The following is a 12,688-nucleotide window of genomic DNA, read 5'->3' on the forward strand; positions in this document are numbered from 1 at the left end:
CTGAGGAGGAGGAGGAGGCAGCGCCGCTCCCCGCCTGCCTCCACAGCGCCTGTGTCGCACATTTTGCCTGTCATTGAGGTCGCAAAGAGGCGCTTTGCGGCCGGCACGTGATCGCCCGCCTGTCAAGCGCTGTGAGAGAACCGGGGGCGGGACCGCGCCGGGACCGGGCACCACGGGCACCACGGGCACCACGGGCCCCGCGGGCCCGCGCCCAGGGAGCGGAGCGGAGCGCCCAGGCCCGCGCTGCCCAGCGGAGGTGCCGCCGGTCCGCCCGCGCGGGGCCCAGGGAGCGGGCACAGCCCTCGTCCCGTCCCGCCGGTTGGCGGCTCCCCGGGCCCGGCGGCGGCGCGGGGTGTCCCGGCTGGGCTCCGCCGCCAAGTGCGGCCTAAACGGGTTGGCGGGGACCGGGCTGTGGCCATCCCTGGGCGGTGCGGGGAAACAAGGGCCGGAGGGCGGCCTTGCCTCTCCGTCCATCCGTCCCTGCATCCATCCGTCCGTCCATCCCTCCCTGCATCCATCTCTCCCTCCCTCCATCCATCCGCGGTGCCATCGGTGAATGCCGCGATTCGGTCCCCGTCCCCCCCGACAGCCCGTACCGTTGTGCCCGCCGAGTGACCCGACCCCACCGGGCGGGGGGCGCGCACAGGGCCGGGGCTCGGTACAGCTCGGTGTTTTTCCCCTCGCCGTGTTCCGACTAATCACAAAAGAAGGAAGTGCGTTTTTCCACAGGTTTTTGAGCCGACGGACCCGTGATCTGCACAGCGGCCCTTGCTCAGGCTTAGCACTCCAGCACTGTAAGCTGCAATTCTATTATATACCGCAAATAAATCTGCTTTAAGTGATGCAAATCTAACTGTAATTAATGTTAAGTCTGCCTTCTACAACCTGATGCAGTTCACCTACCCCCCTCCTGACATTAAGCACGCATTTGGACGCCAATTTGCTAATTAGTCCAACATGTTTTGCTGTGCTTTTTGTAGGAGCGTCCTGTGAGTGTCGCAACTATCTGAGGTCACAGAGGCATCGAGCAGCTTTCGTATCAGCTAATAAAGCCACACGATGATACCTTTGAATCAAGATATTCCGCCGGGTTTAGGGAACACGGTTCTTTTATTGGGTTTTTATAGAGTTACAGGCGATTTTCCCGGACCCTCTGAGCTTCCTGCCGCCGCAGCCGGGCTGGCCCCGGGCAGAGCTGCGGGGGGAGCCCGGCGCGACCGCCCACGGTGGCGGGGCCTGTCGCGGGGAGCGACCGCGGACACACGCTAAGGGCCGACAGGGGGGGATGAAAAGTTAAACTGTACCTTCAGGAGAGTCCGCGTTCCCAAAGAAAAACCCTGGGAATTGCTTAGAGCCTGTCTGCGGGCGCTGCTGGGGGGCGCGGGCTCCAGGGCGCCGGAGCTGCGCGTCTGTCGGCGGTGTTGCGGGTCCCCGGGCGGGCGGGCGGACGCCACACCGAAACGCCACTTGCGATGCAACACCACGGCGTCAGAGAAGCTGGGTTTTTTATATTTTATCGTGTTGCTGCTCTAGTTTATGTTGGCAGGGCTTGCCAAGAGGGTTTTATTGCCCGCTGACGTTAGCTTAACAATTCGAGCTCCCCACCGACGACCGGAGGGATGATAAATTAATTGCCCTCACACCTGCACGTTTTTTTTTTCCCAGTTCTATGTTACAGACAGTTCTGTAATAAGTACAAGGTATGGTGCAATGCCAGGTACAGCCTATGCTAAATTACAAACAAATCCACCCACACATTACTAGAGAGTAACTATAATAAAGGCTGAAAAGCAAGTTTTAGCAACTGGAGTAAGGCCAATTAATTCCTGGCACGAATTGAAGCTATAGGTATGTTGTCAAGATTAGTTACACGACGTTCACGTCTATTACAGTCATATTTTAAATAATGATATCTACATTAGATCAAAACAGGAAGGATTTGATCCAGAACGTGAAGAGAAGGTGAAAACCTGCACATGCCCCACGTCGCAGGAAGTTCACGTTCAAGTCACAACGAAAGTTTCTATTCCCCTTCTCACCTTCTCACAACCCCTCGCTGCGAGCCACTCGAGCTGTGTTGTGTTCTTCAAAGAGTGTTAGACAAAGTAGGGAGCTGCTTATCTTACTCCTTGTAATGCTCGCCGATAAGATCTCCCTCCAGAAAGTGTTTTTTTCTGATGATTCTGGAGCCCACTGGGACAATTCTTTTAGTTTTAGGGGGATTATCTTCGTCATTCACGAGACGAAACGATCAGGACTAACGAGCTACTTTCTGCAAAGACGTTTGACAGAGCCCCGCGGTAGAGGAGGCTTCGCGGCATTTTCTGGCCGGGCAGTTTGACTTGCAGGAGGCCTGCAGCACTCCAACTACCCTCTACTTAATTATTTTTGCTATGTGGTGTGATTAACAGAAGATGCGAACTTTATTCTGAACTGTAAACCAACAAAAAATAATGTGAGACTGTTGTAAGACTTGCAGGTCTAATTTTGCAGTAATTTAGCAACAGGGAACACCACCAAAGCCTGTGGATTTTAGTAGCGATTAGTCACAAAATAAAGTCACTTACAAGCCATCTGAATGAATAATCGAAGTGTTGCATATAAATTCCTTCCTTATGCAGAAAAGCAACTATATTTGAATAAATAAATTATATTTGTGTGTATATATATTTCTAGAGCTAACTTTGAGGGAAATTATAATTCATATTTTTCCTTACAAAACTGTAAAAAAAAGGAAGGAAAAGCGCTGTTACTTCAGGACGAGAATTATCACAGTGAGGCCTTTAAAAATACACGGGCCTTTAATGGGAGTGGGGGGTTAGTTGATAAATTGAACAAAGTTGCTTTCCCTGCTCGGTGTGCAGGCAGCTCACACTTGTCACCTTTGTATATTCACAAACAAGCGTGGGGGGGGAAATCAGTACAGAAAAATTAAATTGCGACACAAAAAGCAACTGACGCTGAGAGGAGAGCCAGATGCAGAAGTCATACTGGCTTCACTCAGCTGTAGGTCCATCCCTGCAGAACCGGCTCTATCTGACGGCGGTGGCCCCGACTCGGGCCCCGGCCCCCTCCGGCCCCTGCCCGGTTGCCAGCGGCAGGTTCCCCCCGCAGGGCAGTGCTGGAGGAGATGTCACTGCCACAGGTTCCCTCCCTAACGCATCTCCCCGAGCTGCCTCACGCCTGTTTACATTCAAAATCATCTTCCCGTGGCGTCCACGCAGAAAACAGACGTGCAGACTGCAACCGATGGGTTACGTGTGCTTATCAGGGAGCCATGACATTGCACCTTACCTCTCGGAGGGTTCGCCTGGCAGAATTCAGTCCTCCAAGGGTCCCTGCAACCTAAAGCAATCCGGCCATTAAAGCACTTTAAGACACTAAATAGCGTTAGGCAGAGTGGCGATGACATCCCCGTACTGTACCATCCTCGCTTCTTCGCCCTGGGGAAGGAAAAGCGAAGCCCTCGCGTCTCCTCGGCGCCCGGGTGCGTTTTTCCCCTCAAAATGGCACTTTCAAATCAATCAAGGACACCAGAAACGCGGGAAGCAGGGAGTGCCGCCGTGAACGGTCGCCTTTCCACCGTTAAGACAACTTGACATTGACCCTTCATCCTTGACCTTGTCCTCGGGGAGCGGAGCCCGCGCCGCTGCCGGGGTGGCCCCGAGCGCGGAGCCGCTGCCCCGCAGGGCGCCGAGCGAGCGCGGTGGGTCCAGGACCGAGACCGGGACCGGAGCAGGCTCCGCTCCCCCCGCGGGCAGGTGGAGCCCGCCGGAGAGAAGCGCCGCGGCGGAGGCCGCCCTGCCGCCCGCCGAGCTCCCCCCGATCCCGGTCCTCCCGCCGGGACGCGGGGGCTCCCGGCTCTAAAACCTCCTTTTCCTTTCATTTCCCCCCCACTAGGCCTCGGCAGCGCTCCTCCTAAAAGCAGCGGGGCCGCGGTGGCTGTGGCGGGGCAGTGCCGAGCCGGGGCTGCGCGGCGAGGGGACGGCACCCGGCGCCGCGGGGCTGCGGCAGCGGCGCGGCCGGGGCCGGGCGAGGGGCGGGCGGGAGCCGCTACAGGCCTTCCTGCCCGAACTCCGCCGCGCCTCCTTAAATCTGTGCCGTTAAAATGTGGGCGGGTGTTTCAACTCAAAAAGCGCTCAAATTTTTTTTCTTTTCAAAAAAAGCTGATGAGGTTAAAAAAAAAAAGGGGGGGGAGAGAGGGAAAAAAAAAAAAAAAAGAGGAGAGAGAAACCGGCTTCGTGTCCTTAGGAAACAGAAGTAGCGATTGTTTGTGCTTAAAAAAGGGGGAGCGCAAAGCCGCGGGCGGAGGCGGCGGCCGCGGGACCGGCAAGTGCAGCTTTATTTCGCGAAGTTGGAAGAGGAGGCGAGCGGGGCTGTCACTGCGGCTGCGAGCGCGGCCGGGCCGGGGCAGCGGCGGCACCAGCGCGGCCCCTGCCCCCGCCCGGAGCTCCGGGAGGAGCGGCCGCCGCCTGGGAGCGCCTGGCGGAGCGCGGACAGCGGCGGCGGGACCCCGGCGGAGCCCGGCGGACACACGGCCCCGCGCCGCGGCTCCTGCACGCCCTGAGCGCGGGCGGCGGTTCGCGGCAGCCCCCCCGCGCCGCCCGCCGCTCTCCTGGATGCTCCGGAGCCGCCGCCGCCGGGGGCGGCCGCCGGCCGGGATCGCGCCCGCCCGCTGCGCGGAGGCTGCGCGGGGCTGCGGGAGTGAAGCTGCTGCTGCTGCTGCTGCTGCTGCTGCGGGGAGCGAGAGCACCGAGGGAGCGAGCTGGGCGGCGGGACAGCCGCTGCCGCCGCGCCCGGCTCTCCGCGGGCGCGGCTCGTCCTTCCCTTCCCTCCTGGGCCCGGACTGAGGCGGCGGAGTGGGATGAAGTGGGGATCCCGAGCGGGAGTTGGATGCACACTACTACAGGAGACCTTTCCTCGGAGCTGCTGCTGATGCTAAGTCTCAGATCCCGACTGTGAACAGGGTGGGTTGTCTTCTTCTTCCAAGATCTCAGGTCTGAGTGAGTCTCCGGTATACGTGTATTTATATTACCTATAACATATACAGTATATTGCAAAGCTGTTAATCTATTTACCCCCCGCGAATGTGGCCAAAGTCTTTAATAAGAGTTACTCTATATGTGGAAGCAAAGAAATCTTCCTTCAAGTGGAGCTGCAGTTTTGCTGAATAATCACGTGTGAGTTAGGGGCGGGGTCTTGGCAAGGAGGTTTTTTACTAGTATTTACTACAAGGTCTACTCCAGAAGATTAACCATCCCAATCCTTCTGTCAGTCTCCGATGCCATGCCTGGTTAAAAAAAAAAAAATCTCATCTTTTTTCCGATCGTCAGTCACCCTAAAGAATGGCCGAGCCTTCTGGGAACGAGCTGGCGTCCGCGGCTGCCAAGGGGGACCTAGTGCAACTTACTAATTTGTTGCAAAAGAATGTAAACGTCAATGCACAAAATGGATTTGGGAGGACTGCGCTGCAGGTTGGTATCCAGAGAGGGAGAAAATATTTCATCACTGGTACCTACGTGACCCGGGTTTCCAAAAAAGACAACGTTTTAAGCAGGCTGGTGGATGAAATTCGAGTGGTTTTTCAAACTCGTTGGATGCCATATTTTATAAGTTTAGTGGCTCCAACTCCCTAAAATGACGTACTTGAAATAAAACTGGTCAAAACCATTCTTTCAATCGGGGATCGCCCTCAATGTCAAACGGGCTACGAGTTTGCTAATATTTTGTAATTTTATGGGGAGGAGGCAAGGAATGAGAGAGCTGAGATGAAAAGAAATCAGCTTAGGTGAGCAGGATTTCATAGCAGGTCTGTAAACACAAATGTGTTGTTCTCTGAAGCTTAGGATTTATCTCTTCTTCCTTTTTTTTTTCTGCAATGTGCTTTTAAAGTGTGGCTCGTCTGGGTTCTGGGGTCTGTTGTGGATGGTACTTTTCCTTTATACACTGTTTGTGAGGAATGACCTTTCTCATTGGGAAGCATGCTGCTCAGAACCGAGGACCTCCGATGTACATTAAGAGTTAGCCCTACGAGTTAGGGTTCCAGCTGAATCACTTGCTTTTTCATTCATAATTAAGACTTTAAAATTTGCTTTTTTAGATCGGCTAGCAGGGCACTGCTTCCAGTTATTTACTTTCTGATCGTATAGGGTGCTATGTCCTAATTTTTAATCGTGTAGCTGTGCAGGCAGGAGTTGGAACTCATCCAACTGCAAACTACTGGAGCTGGGAAAGATTTTGCTCTTAATATTATCAGATAATGATGGCGAAAGGGCTAGAATACCTACCGAATAGTGAAAGATGTGATTTATAAATCCGGAGGGAAAAATAAGTGTGGTTATTTGTACCGAAGGTATAAGTAATGAAATGTGGAAGTGGAGCTATAGGTCTTTTTAATTTCACACATTAGTAAAATCGTTTGTTAACCCCTCTCCCCCCTTCCCCGCAAACCATGATAATAATTTCTGAAACTGGATTTTTAAACAGCATAGAATCTGTGAATGTACTCGAGATATTTACAGCTTTTTGGCTTAACATCAAAATGTTAGAGCTGGAAAATAAGCAACTCTTGCTAAAAACGCAGGAATGACCCTGTTTTGACAATTTCGCTGAAGCTGGAGATCTGTGAGCTCCTTGCTGTCCTGTTAGCACCTAAATAGGGCATCGCCTGGCAGTGCAGGCACTTGCAGCAATTTTTAAGAGAGCAAAAGGGTTTAAATTAAAAACTTAGGCAAACTAACTTCTGTAAGAAATCAGGAGACATTTAGGTAGTTGATTTATCCTCGGGATGAGGGCTGAAAACCGATTTGTCCTACAGTAATGTTGGGCATTTTTTTCCTAAAAGCAGCTAACTGTCTGTATCCTGAATTAAGGCATATTTTACACAATGACATAGCATCCAGCTATATTAAACATGCATCCGTGTCCTAATGATACTTCTTATGGGTGCCTAATCATAACCGAGTTAATTAACCACAACAAAAATCAAAACAGGAGAATCTGTTGACTTATTTTCAATATGTATCATCCCGAAATGTGCTGTGGGTGCGTGGCCATGCTCGAAAGACTTCTCTGTCAGTGCAGTCTGCAAAACTGAAATAATCTCTCTGTAATCTCTCTCTCTGTTACAACGGAGAGAATGCTCCTATATTAATGTCAATGCATTTATATTTTTCCTCTGCACTTATGTTTAATTAAACAACTACTCAGCTTGTCTTGCTCTGTCCTTTTTATTTCTGGAGAAGTGTACCTATGCAGGCCTCAAATACATCTCCTGCCCTTATGCTTTTCGTCAGACTTATTCAATTAGTGCTTTCTCCTTCTTTGCCTCCCTCCCCCCAAGTGAAACTTTGCAAAATAAAGGGCATTTGCTGTTCAGTTGTAGCCCACGTCCAAAAAGCCTCACCTTTTATATGATTTTCTCCCCCTCGCATCTTTAACTGAAGCTTTCAGTCCCCCTAGCCTGAACACAGAAAACTCCCACTTAAACCAAATATATGTTTTCAATTCACAAATAATACAGCCTGGGCTCTCAAAAAGAGATCAAAATGTCCGGATTTTACTAAACAAAGAGAGATCACAATGCTCTTGTTTTCTTTTACATTGCTTCCATCTCTCGTCAGAAGTGAAAGAAGTGGCTGGAAGCCTTGGGGCACAGAGAGATCTCTTTCCCTGAATCCCAGCCTGTCTTATCTGCACTTTTGCTCCTGTCTGTGGTTATAATATACTGGGCTACTTTACAGTCCAAATACTGTATATAATTATATTTATTCTAGCTTGGTTTCCTGAAAAAACTTAATATATATTTGTCACCAGGAGAGTTTTTCAGCAAATCCCCTGTAGGAACTGTACTTTATGTTAAATGTAATGCACTGTAATGCTCGTTTATGCTGTTTTGTTTTTTTTTTAATCGAGATTTTCTAAACAATGTGTGAACCTCTCTAAGGAAATAAAAAAGGTTTGAGGGTTTTTTTCGAATTTGACACCAACAGTGAGACTAGTTTCGAGGACAGGAAAATATTGCCTATAGGCTGGAGATTATACATTATGGTGTTCATTTTTGGAAAGTCTGTGCAAACACAAAATGAGGAATTAAGGGGAAATCGCTGTAAGCTGTTAAGTTCCAAATAAGAGAAACTTGCGTTCTAATCATGATAGTTTTATGGTGCAATTGAGAAAATTGAAAGGAGCTTTTTTTTTTTTCTCTGAGAGAAACAGAAAATCCAATTATTATTGTTGTTGGAATTTTTTTAAGGGATGTTTTTAACAACAGAACGTAGCCACAGTTTACTTATAGAGGGGTTATGAAAGTATAATATACTGATTTTAGAGGAAAACTTCTGGAACTTTGAAACATTCCTTTTGACTTTTCCTTTTTGGATGACATAATGAAACACAAATATTGGGGAGAAAAATTTCTTCTAGCATTTATGTTTCTTAACAGACAGAGCTATGGTACAGTCCAAATATTTGTTTTATGATAATGCACAGACAATGTAAACACCTGAAAGCTTATAAAAACACATTCTACATTTGCTGTTGCTGAGGTAAAATATCTGTTCCTCAGAGACCCTGTATTTGCTGTTTAACAAGATTAAACAGTAATGCAGAGATGTCTCAATGCTTAGGCAAATAAAACCAAATTATACTTAATTTTTGTAAGTTAAGAAACTGAGTTAACCCTCATTAGGAAAAAAAAAGTTGTTATATCCCCATTCTATGCTATTTCAGACATTTATCTCTCTGAGACAGAAAGCTGTGACCACCGAAGTGATAACATCTTTCACAATTTCACCGAGTTCAGTAACAAATACATTACAATTAGATGTTCTGTCCCGTCATCAGTTTTATAGCGGGGCTCTTCTGTCTGCTTTAAATGAGAATTGAGCTCTGACAAAAGGCAGAGGTAAGAAGTGAGGAAGTGAGGCACTGCTGGAGCAAATCCCCCACCCCGCGGTATCCCATTCTCCTCTTTCTTTCATAGGTGATGAAACTCGGGAATCCCGAAATCGCCCGGCGGCTGCTCAGTAAGGGGGCGAACCCCAACCTGAAAGACAGTACTGGCTTCGCCATCATCCACGACGTAGCCAGGGAGGGGTTTCTGGACACTTTGCAGACTCTGCTGGAGTTCAAAGCCGATGTTAACATTGAGGATAACGAGGGCAACCTGCCCTTGCACTTGGCGGCCCAGGAGGGGCACGTGCGGGTGGTGGAGCTGCTGCTGGCGCGCTCCGAGTGCAAGGTGGGCCACCAGAACAAGCGGGGGGCCACCGCCTACGACCTGGCCAAGCTATACCGGAGAGCAGCCGTGGTGGAGCTCCTGGAGGCCAGCAGCTCCTTCCCTGCCAACATGGACTGAACCCCGCTAGGATGGGGTCTCCTTTGGACGTGAGGTCGTGCCGACTTCTTGGGGTGTTTCCCTCCTTTTTTGTTGTCACATTACTCTTATTTTATTTTTTTTTCTGAACAGCTGGTAGTGTAAGTCTCAAGAAATTCCAGAAGTGGGTTTATAGATAACAGAAACGTTTTAAATCCATGCTCCCAGCAGTTTCTTACACCTTTCACTTTACTCAGTACTCACAGGCTCATTCGAGTGTATGTTGGTTGTTCATATCTAGTTTTCCAGTATCAAGTTTTACAACTTATTTTAGGTCATTCATATGAAGTCATTAATCCAGGAGCTACTATTCACATGCTTAGTATTGCTGGACTTTTAAGAAAAGGAAATAGTTTACTGTGATTTCTCTCACCTCTCCATGCACCCCTCCCTTCTCTTCCCCACCCCCCTTCGGTCAGGCTCAAGAGTCTGAAGTCTTGTTTTGGATTAAAACATCCTTTTAAGGGGTCACCTGCAACCCCTGCACAGGCAGAGCTGGAAGTGAAAGGTTGCTTGGCCTGAGGACAGTGGATGGCATTTAGATGCTTTAGGCAATAACTGTATTTTGTCACTAACAAGAGCTTGTAGAAGTAGGTTACTTACTTTCTAAATGTAGATGACACTTTTCCTCTTTGTGTATTTAAACTTTCACCAATCTGGTTTTGAATTTAGTTACCAGAAACAATATAAGTGGTGTTTCTGTGATTGCCAGAGGTTTTAAACAGCTCAGTTTAGTAGTTCGTGTTTACTGTGCACTGCACAAGACCTTTTTTTTCTAGTTTCAAAACAGGCAGCAGAGAAACACTGTCAGAGGCAAGAAGACATGAAGGCTGCAATACAAGATTTCTGGTCACTTCATATGCTGAGTGCAGTTTAGATGTTCTTTCAGTAATATTTGCTTTCCACCAGCTATTCTGTTTTGTCTGTAAATAAACTATTTTAATGACAGATGCATCTCACAAAACAAGAATATTTGCATACAGTGACATTTAGGAAGCAGCACCTTTGATATTTGTGAGGTTAAGTTATTGCTTGCACCTGAAACACGATTTAACCATTGAAAATTTTCCATTGCAATACAGTTGAGAGTATTCACCACACCGAAACTCATTTGCCTCTCCAGCCTCAACATATTGGGAAGAGTCTCTTATGAAATTTTTTATATTTGTACAGGATCTACTTTTTGGACAGATGGGCAATTTAAACTACTTTATTTTGAATAGTCTAAAATTTAATTGCACGAAATAGAAGGGTTTTAATCAATGCAAAATTAATACTACTTTAAATAGTACTTAAAAGAGCAGAGGGGGTACCTTAGTTTAGTTTTCAACTTAAAAAAATTAGCCCCACAAAATCAGTACTACATTTTCAAGTAAAAAGTAATTTGCTGAAACTGTCTGTCACGTTTACTATAAGCTCTGTTACACTGCTGTGTTTTCTGATTAAAAACCTCTGTGAAATATGAAGTTTTGTGCTCTTTTATTATAATTTTTGTTCACAAGGAACCTAGAGATCGTTAATCGGAGCAGCACGGCACGTAGGAAGCGTGCTTAGGGAAATAACCTCCAAAGTTCCCAGTTTAAAGAGCACTAAACCAACTGAAATATTAAACCAAGCAACGTAATCCACAGGTCCCCGAGGTGAAGTGACCCAAATCGCTCTATGTCACTCTCCGTCTTCCTTTCCTCAAGTCCTGGAGGACTCTCCGAGCCTTTTTCTTCTCCATTCCTCTCACAAAGCGAAATTCTGCGCTTCCACCAGCATTTCTCCCATTCACTGCCACAGCAGAGGTGAACACCGAAAGGTAATATCCCAACTTTCTCGCTTTTTTTTTTTCACCTGTGCTGCTAAAAAAGCTTATCGCACACCCATTTTGAGCTTCATCACCATTTAATTTACGCTAAGGCGAAGTTTAAGCAGTGGCCTAATAAAGTAACTGCTTTATCAAGAAATATGCCCCGCCTAGTCAGAAATAGCGGCTTTTATTGCATGCCAGGAGTCCACGGCTGAAGCCAGGACGAGTCACCCCCGGGCCATGCCCACAGCCTCAGCGGCTGAGTCACGGGCGATAGTCTGGTTTGAAGGTGTGTTTTATCTGCTTTTACTGCTGCGTTCTCTCCGTGAGCCCCTCGATTTATAGGAAATAAGATGATAAATTGAAATTCCTCGTTAGATACTTTGAAGGCAAAAATTACTCTTATTCCAGGAAGTTAATAGTTTCTACCAAGAGCCTCTGGGAAAGCAAAGAAGTACATCAGCTGGCGAGTTACACTCACGGGGTTTGGAAGTGACAAGATGTGCCTAGCTGCTGGGGGATGGCTTTCCTCCAGAAGGTTTTATATTTACAGAACGAGGAAAAAATAATATAAAGAGTGTCTCATTAATAGGGAACTTTGACAGTGAAAAAGGATTGTAATATCCGATGTAGTTTAAGAAATTACTTTTGTGGGTTTCTGAAAGTAGTTTGGCAACATCAAAAAGTCCAGTTTCACAAATTCACGTCTTTGTGAGAATGTCGACAATAATATTTACCCGGAGATTGAAAACTGCAGCATGTAAGATGGAATTAAAGATTTTTGAGAGCTTTTATTGAGACATAAACCAACTGCAAAGTAAGTCTCTAGGCAGGAGCAGAGATCGCCCTGCAGCAGCCCTGGAATCGGCAATAAACAGTGTAGTATCGAGATGAGAGGTATAAATAGAAACAAATACAGCAAGCACAGAAAAATGTGAAGAAACAGAGCATAAAATGTAGCTGTACCAGGATTCACAGTGACCAGGCTGCATGAGGACACAACTGTGGGGCAAGAGCCCTCTCCCCTATTTCGGTTACACGGATGAGCAAAGCTGTTACACTTGACCTTTGTTTCTAAATTATCCTCGGCACAACGGCGGGGGCTGCTGAATTCCTTTCGGAAAGGGGCAGATCCTAAAGGGATCCTACAGGGAACGAAGAGAGTTTTATCTCCAGCAGCAGCACCGTGGGAGGGTGAAATACGCGGTCTGTGGGTGCTGGGGAGAGAGGAGGAGAGGTGCAGGGCTAACCCAGGCACTGCCGTGCCCTTACCCAGGGGAGAGAAAATGAGAAGGTATTTGAAAGTGAATTCAGCTCAATCTCCAGTGCAATAAGCGACTGCACATTTAAGTACAGGAAAATAGTTTCTTTCCAGCTTTCAGTGTGGGGAAAAGAATGGAATCAATGCTTTATTCCATGGTGGGGTAAGATGTTAGCTCCGTAGGAAGTGCCATTGCATTGTTCACATGAAGAAAGAGTTAACACAATAGAAAACTACCCCTTTTTAGTTTTTTTTA

General features: G+C 47.8%; 1 protein-coding gene and 2 long non-coding RNA genes across 4 annotated transcripts; 2 read left to right on the forward strand and 1 right to left on the reverse strand.

The window, feature by feature from the left end:
* The first annotated feature begins 155 nt into the window (after positions 1 to 155).
* On the forward strand, positions 156 to 2,573 carry LOC120323120. The gene is made up of 3 exons (XR_005563292.1): positions 156 to 794; positions 981 to 2,105; positions 2,212 to 2,573. It is a non-coding gene; the product is annotated as an uncharacterized LOC120323120 (long non-coding RNA).
* On the reverse strand, positions 1,092 to 4,038 carry LOC120323121. Its single transcript, XR_005563293.1, has 2 exons — positions 3,426 to 4,038; positions 1,092 to 3,345 (listed from the first exon to the last, which is right to left on the reverse strand). It is a non-coding gene; the product is annotated as an uncharacterized LOC120323121 (long non-coding RNA).
* Positions 4,039 to 4,648: 610 nt separating this feature from the next.
* CDKN2C (cyclin dependent kinase inhibitor 2C) lies at positions 4,649 to 10,842 on the forward strand. 2 transcript variants are annotated; one of them, XM_027739438.2, is made up of 3 exons: positions 4,649 to 4,967; positions 5,334 to 5,474; positions 8,984 to 10,842. In XM_027739438.2, the coding sequence occupies exons 2-3, from the start codon at positions 5,346 to 5,348 to the stop codon at positions 9,356 to 9,358; spliced, it is 504 nt and encodes a 167-aa protein (XP_027595239.1). In that variant the 5' UTR covers positions 4,649 to 4,967; positions 5,334 to 5,345; the 3' UTR covers positions 9,359 to 10,842. The 2 variants fall into 2 exon arrangements, with proteins under 2 accessions (XP_027595239.1, XP_039236537.1); XM_039380603.1 differs by lacking the exon at positions 4,649 to 4,967 and adding an exon at positions 4,985 to 5,180.
* Positions 10,843 to 12,688: the final 1,846 nt, after the last annotated feature.

This window comes from Pipra filicauda, unplaced genomic scaffold, assembly GCF_003945595.2.
Source record: "Pipra filicauda isolate LSUMZ 115617 unplaced genomic scaffold, ASM394559v2 scaffold19_size4547281_pilon, whole genome shotgun sequence".
In the NCBI taxonomy this organism is placed as follows: Eukaryota; Metazoa; Chordata; class Aves; order Passeriformes; family Pipridae; genus Pipra; species Pipra filicauda.

Coding starts and splice junctions, on each gene's coding strand:
- CDKN2C (XM_027739438.2), top strand. CDS start 5,346: ATGGCCGAGCCTTCTGGGAACGAGCTGGCGTCCGCGGCTGCCAAGGGG. Junction 5,475..8,983: donor TTGGGAGGACTGCGCTGCAG/GTTGGTATCCAG, acceptor TTTCTTTCATAG/GTGATGAAACTCGGGAATCC.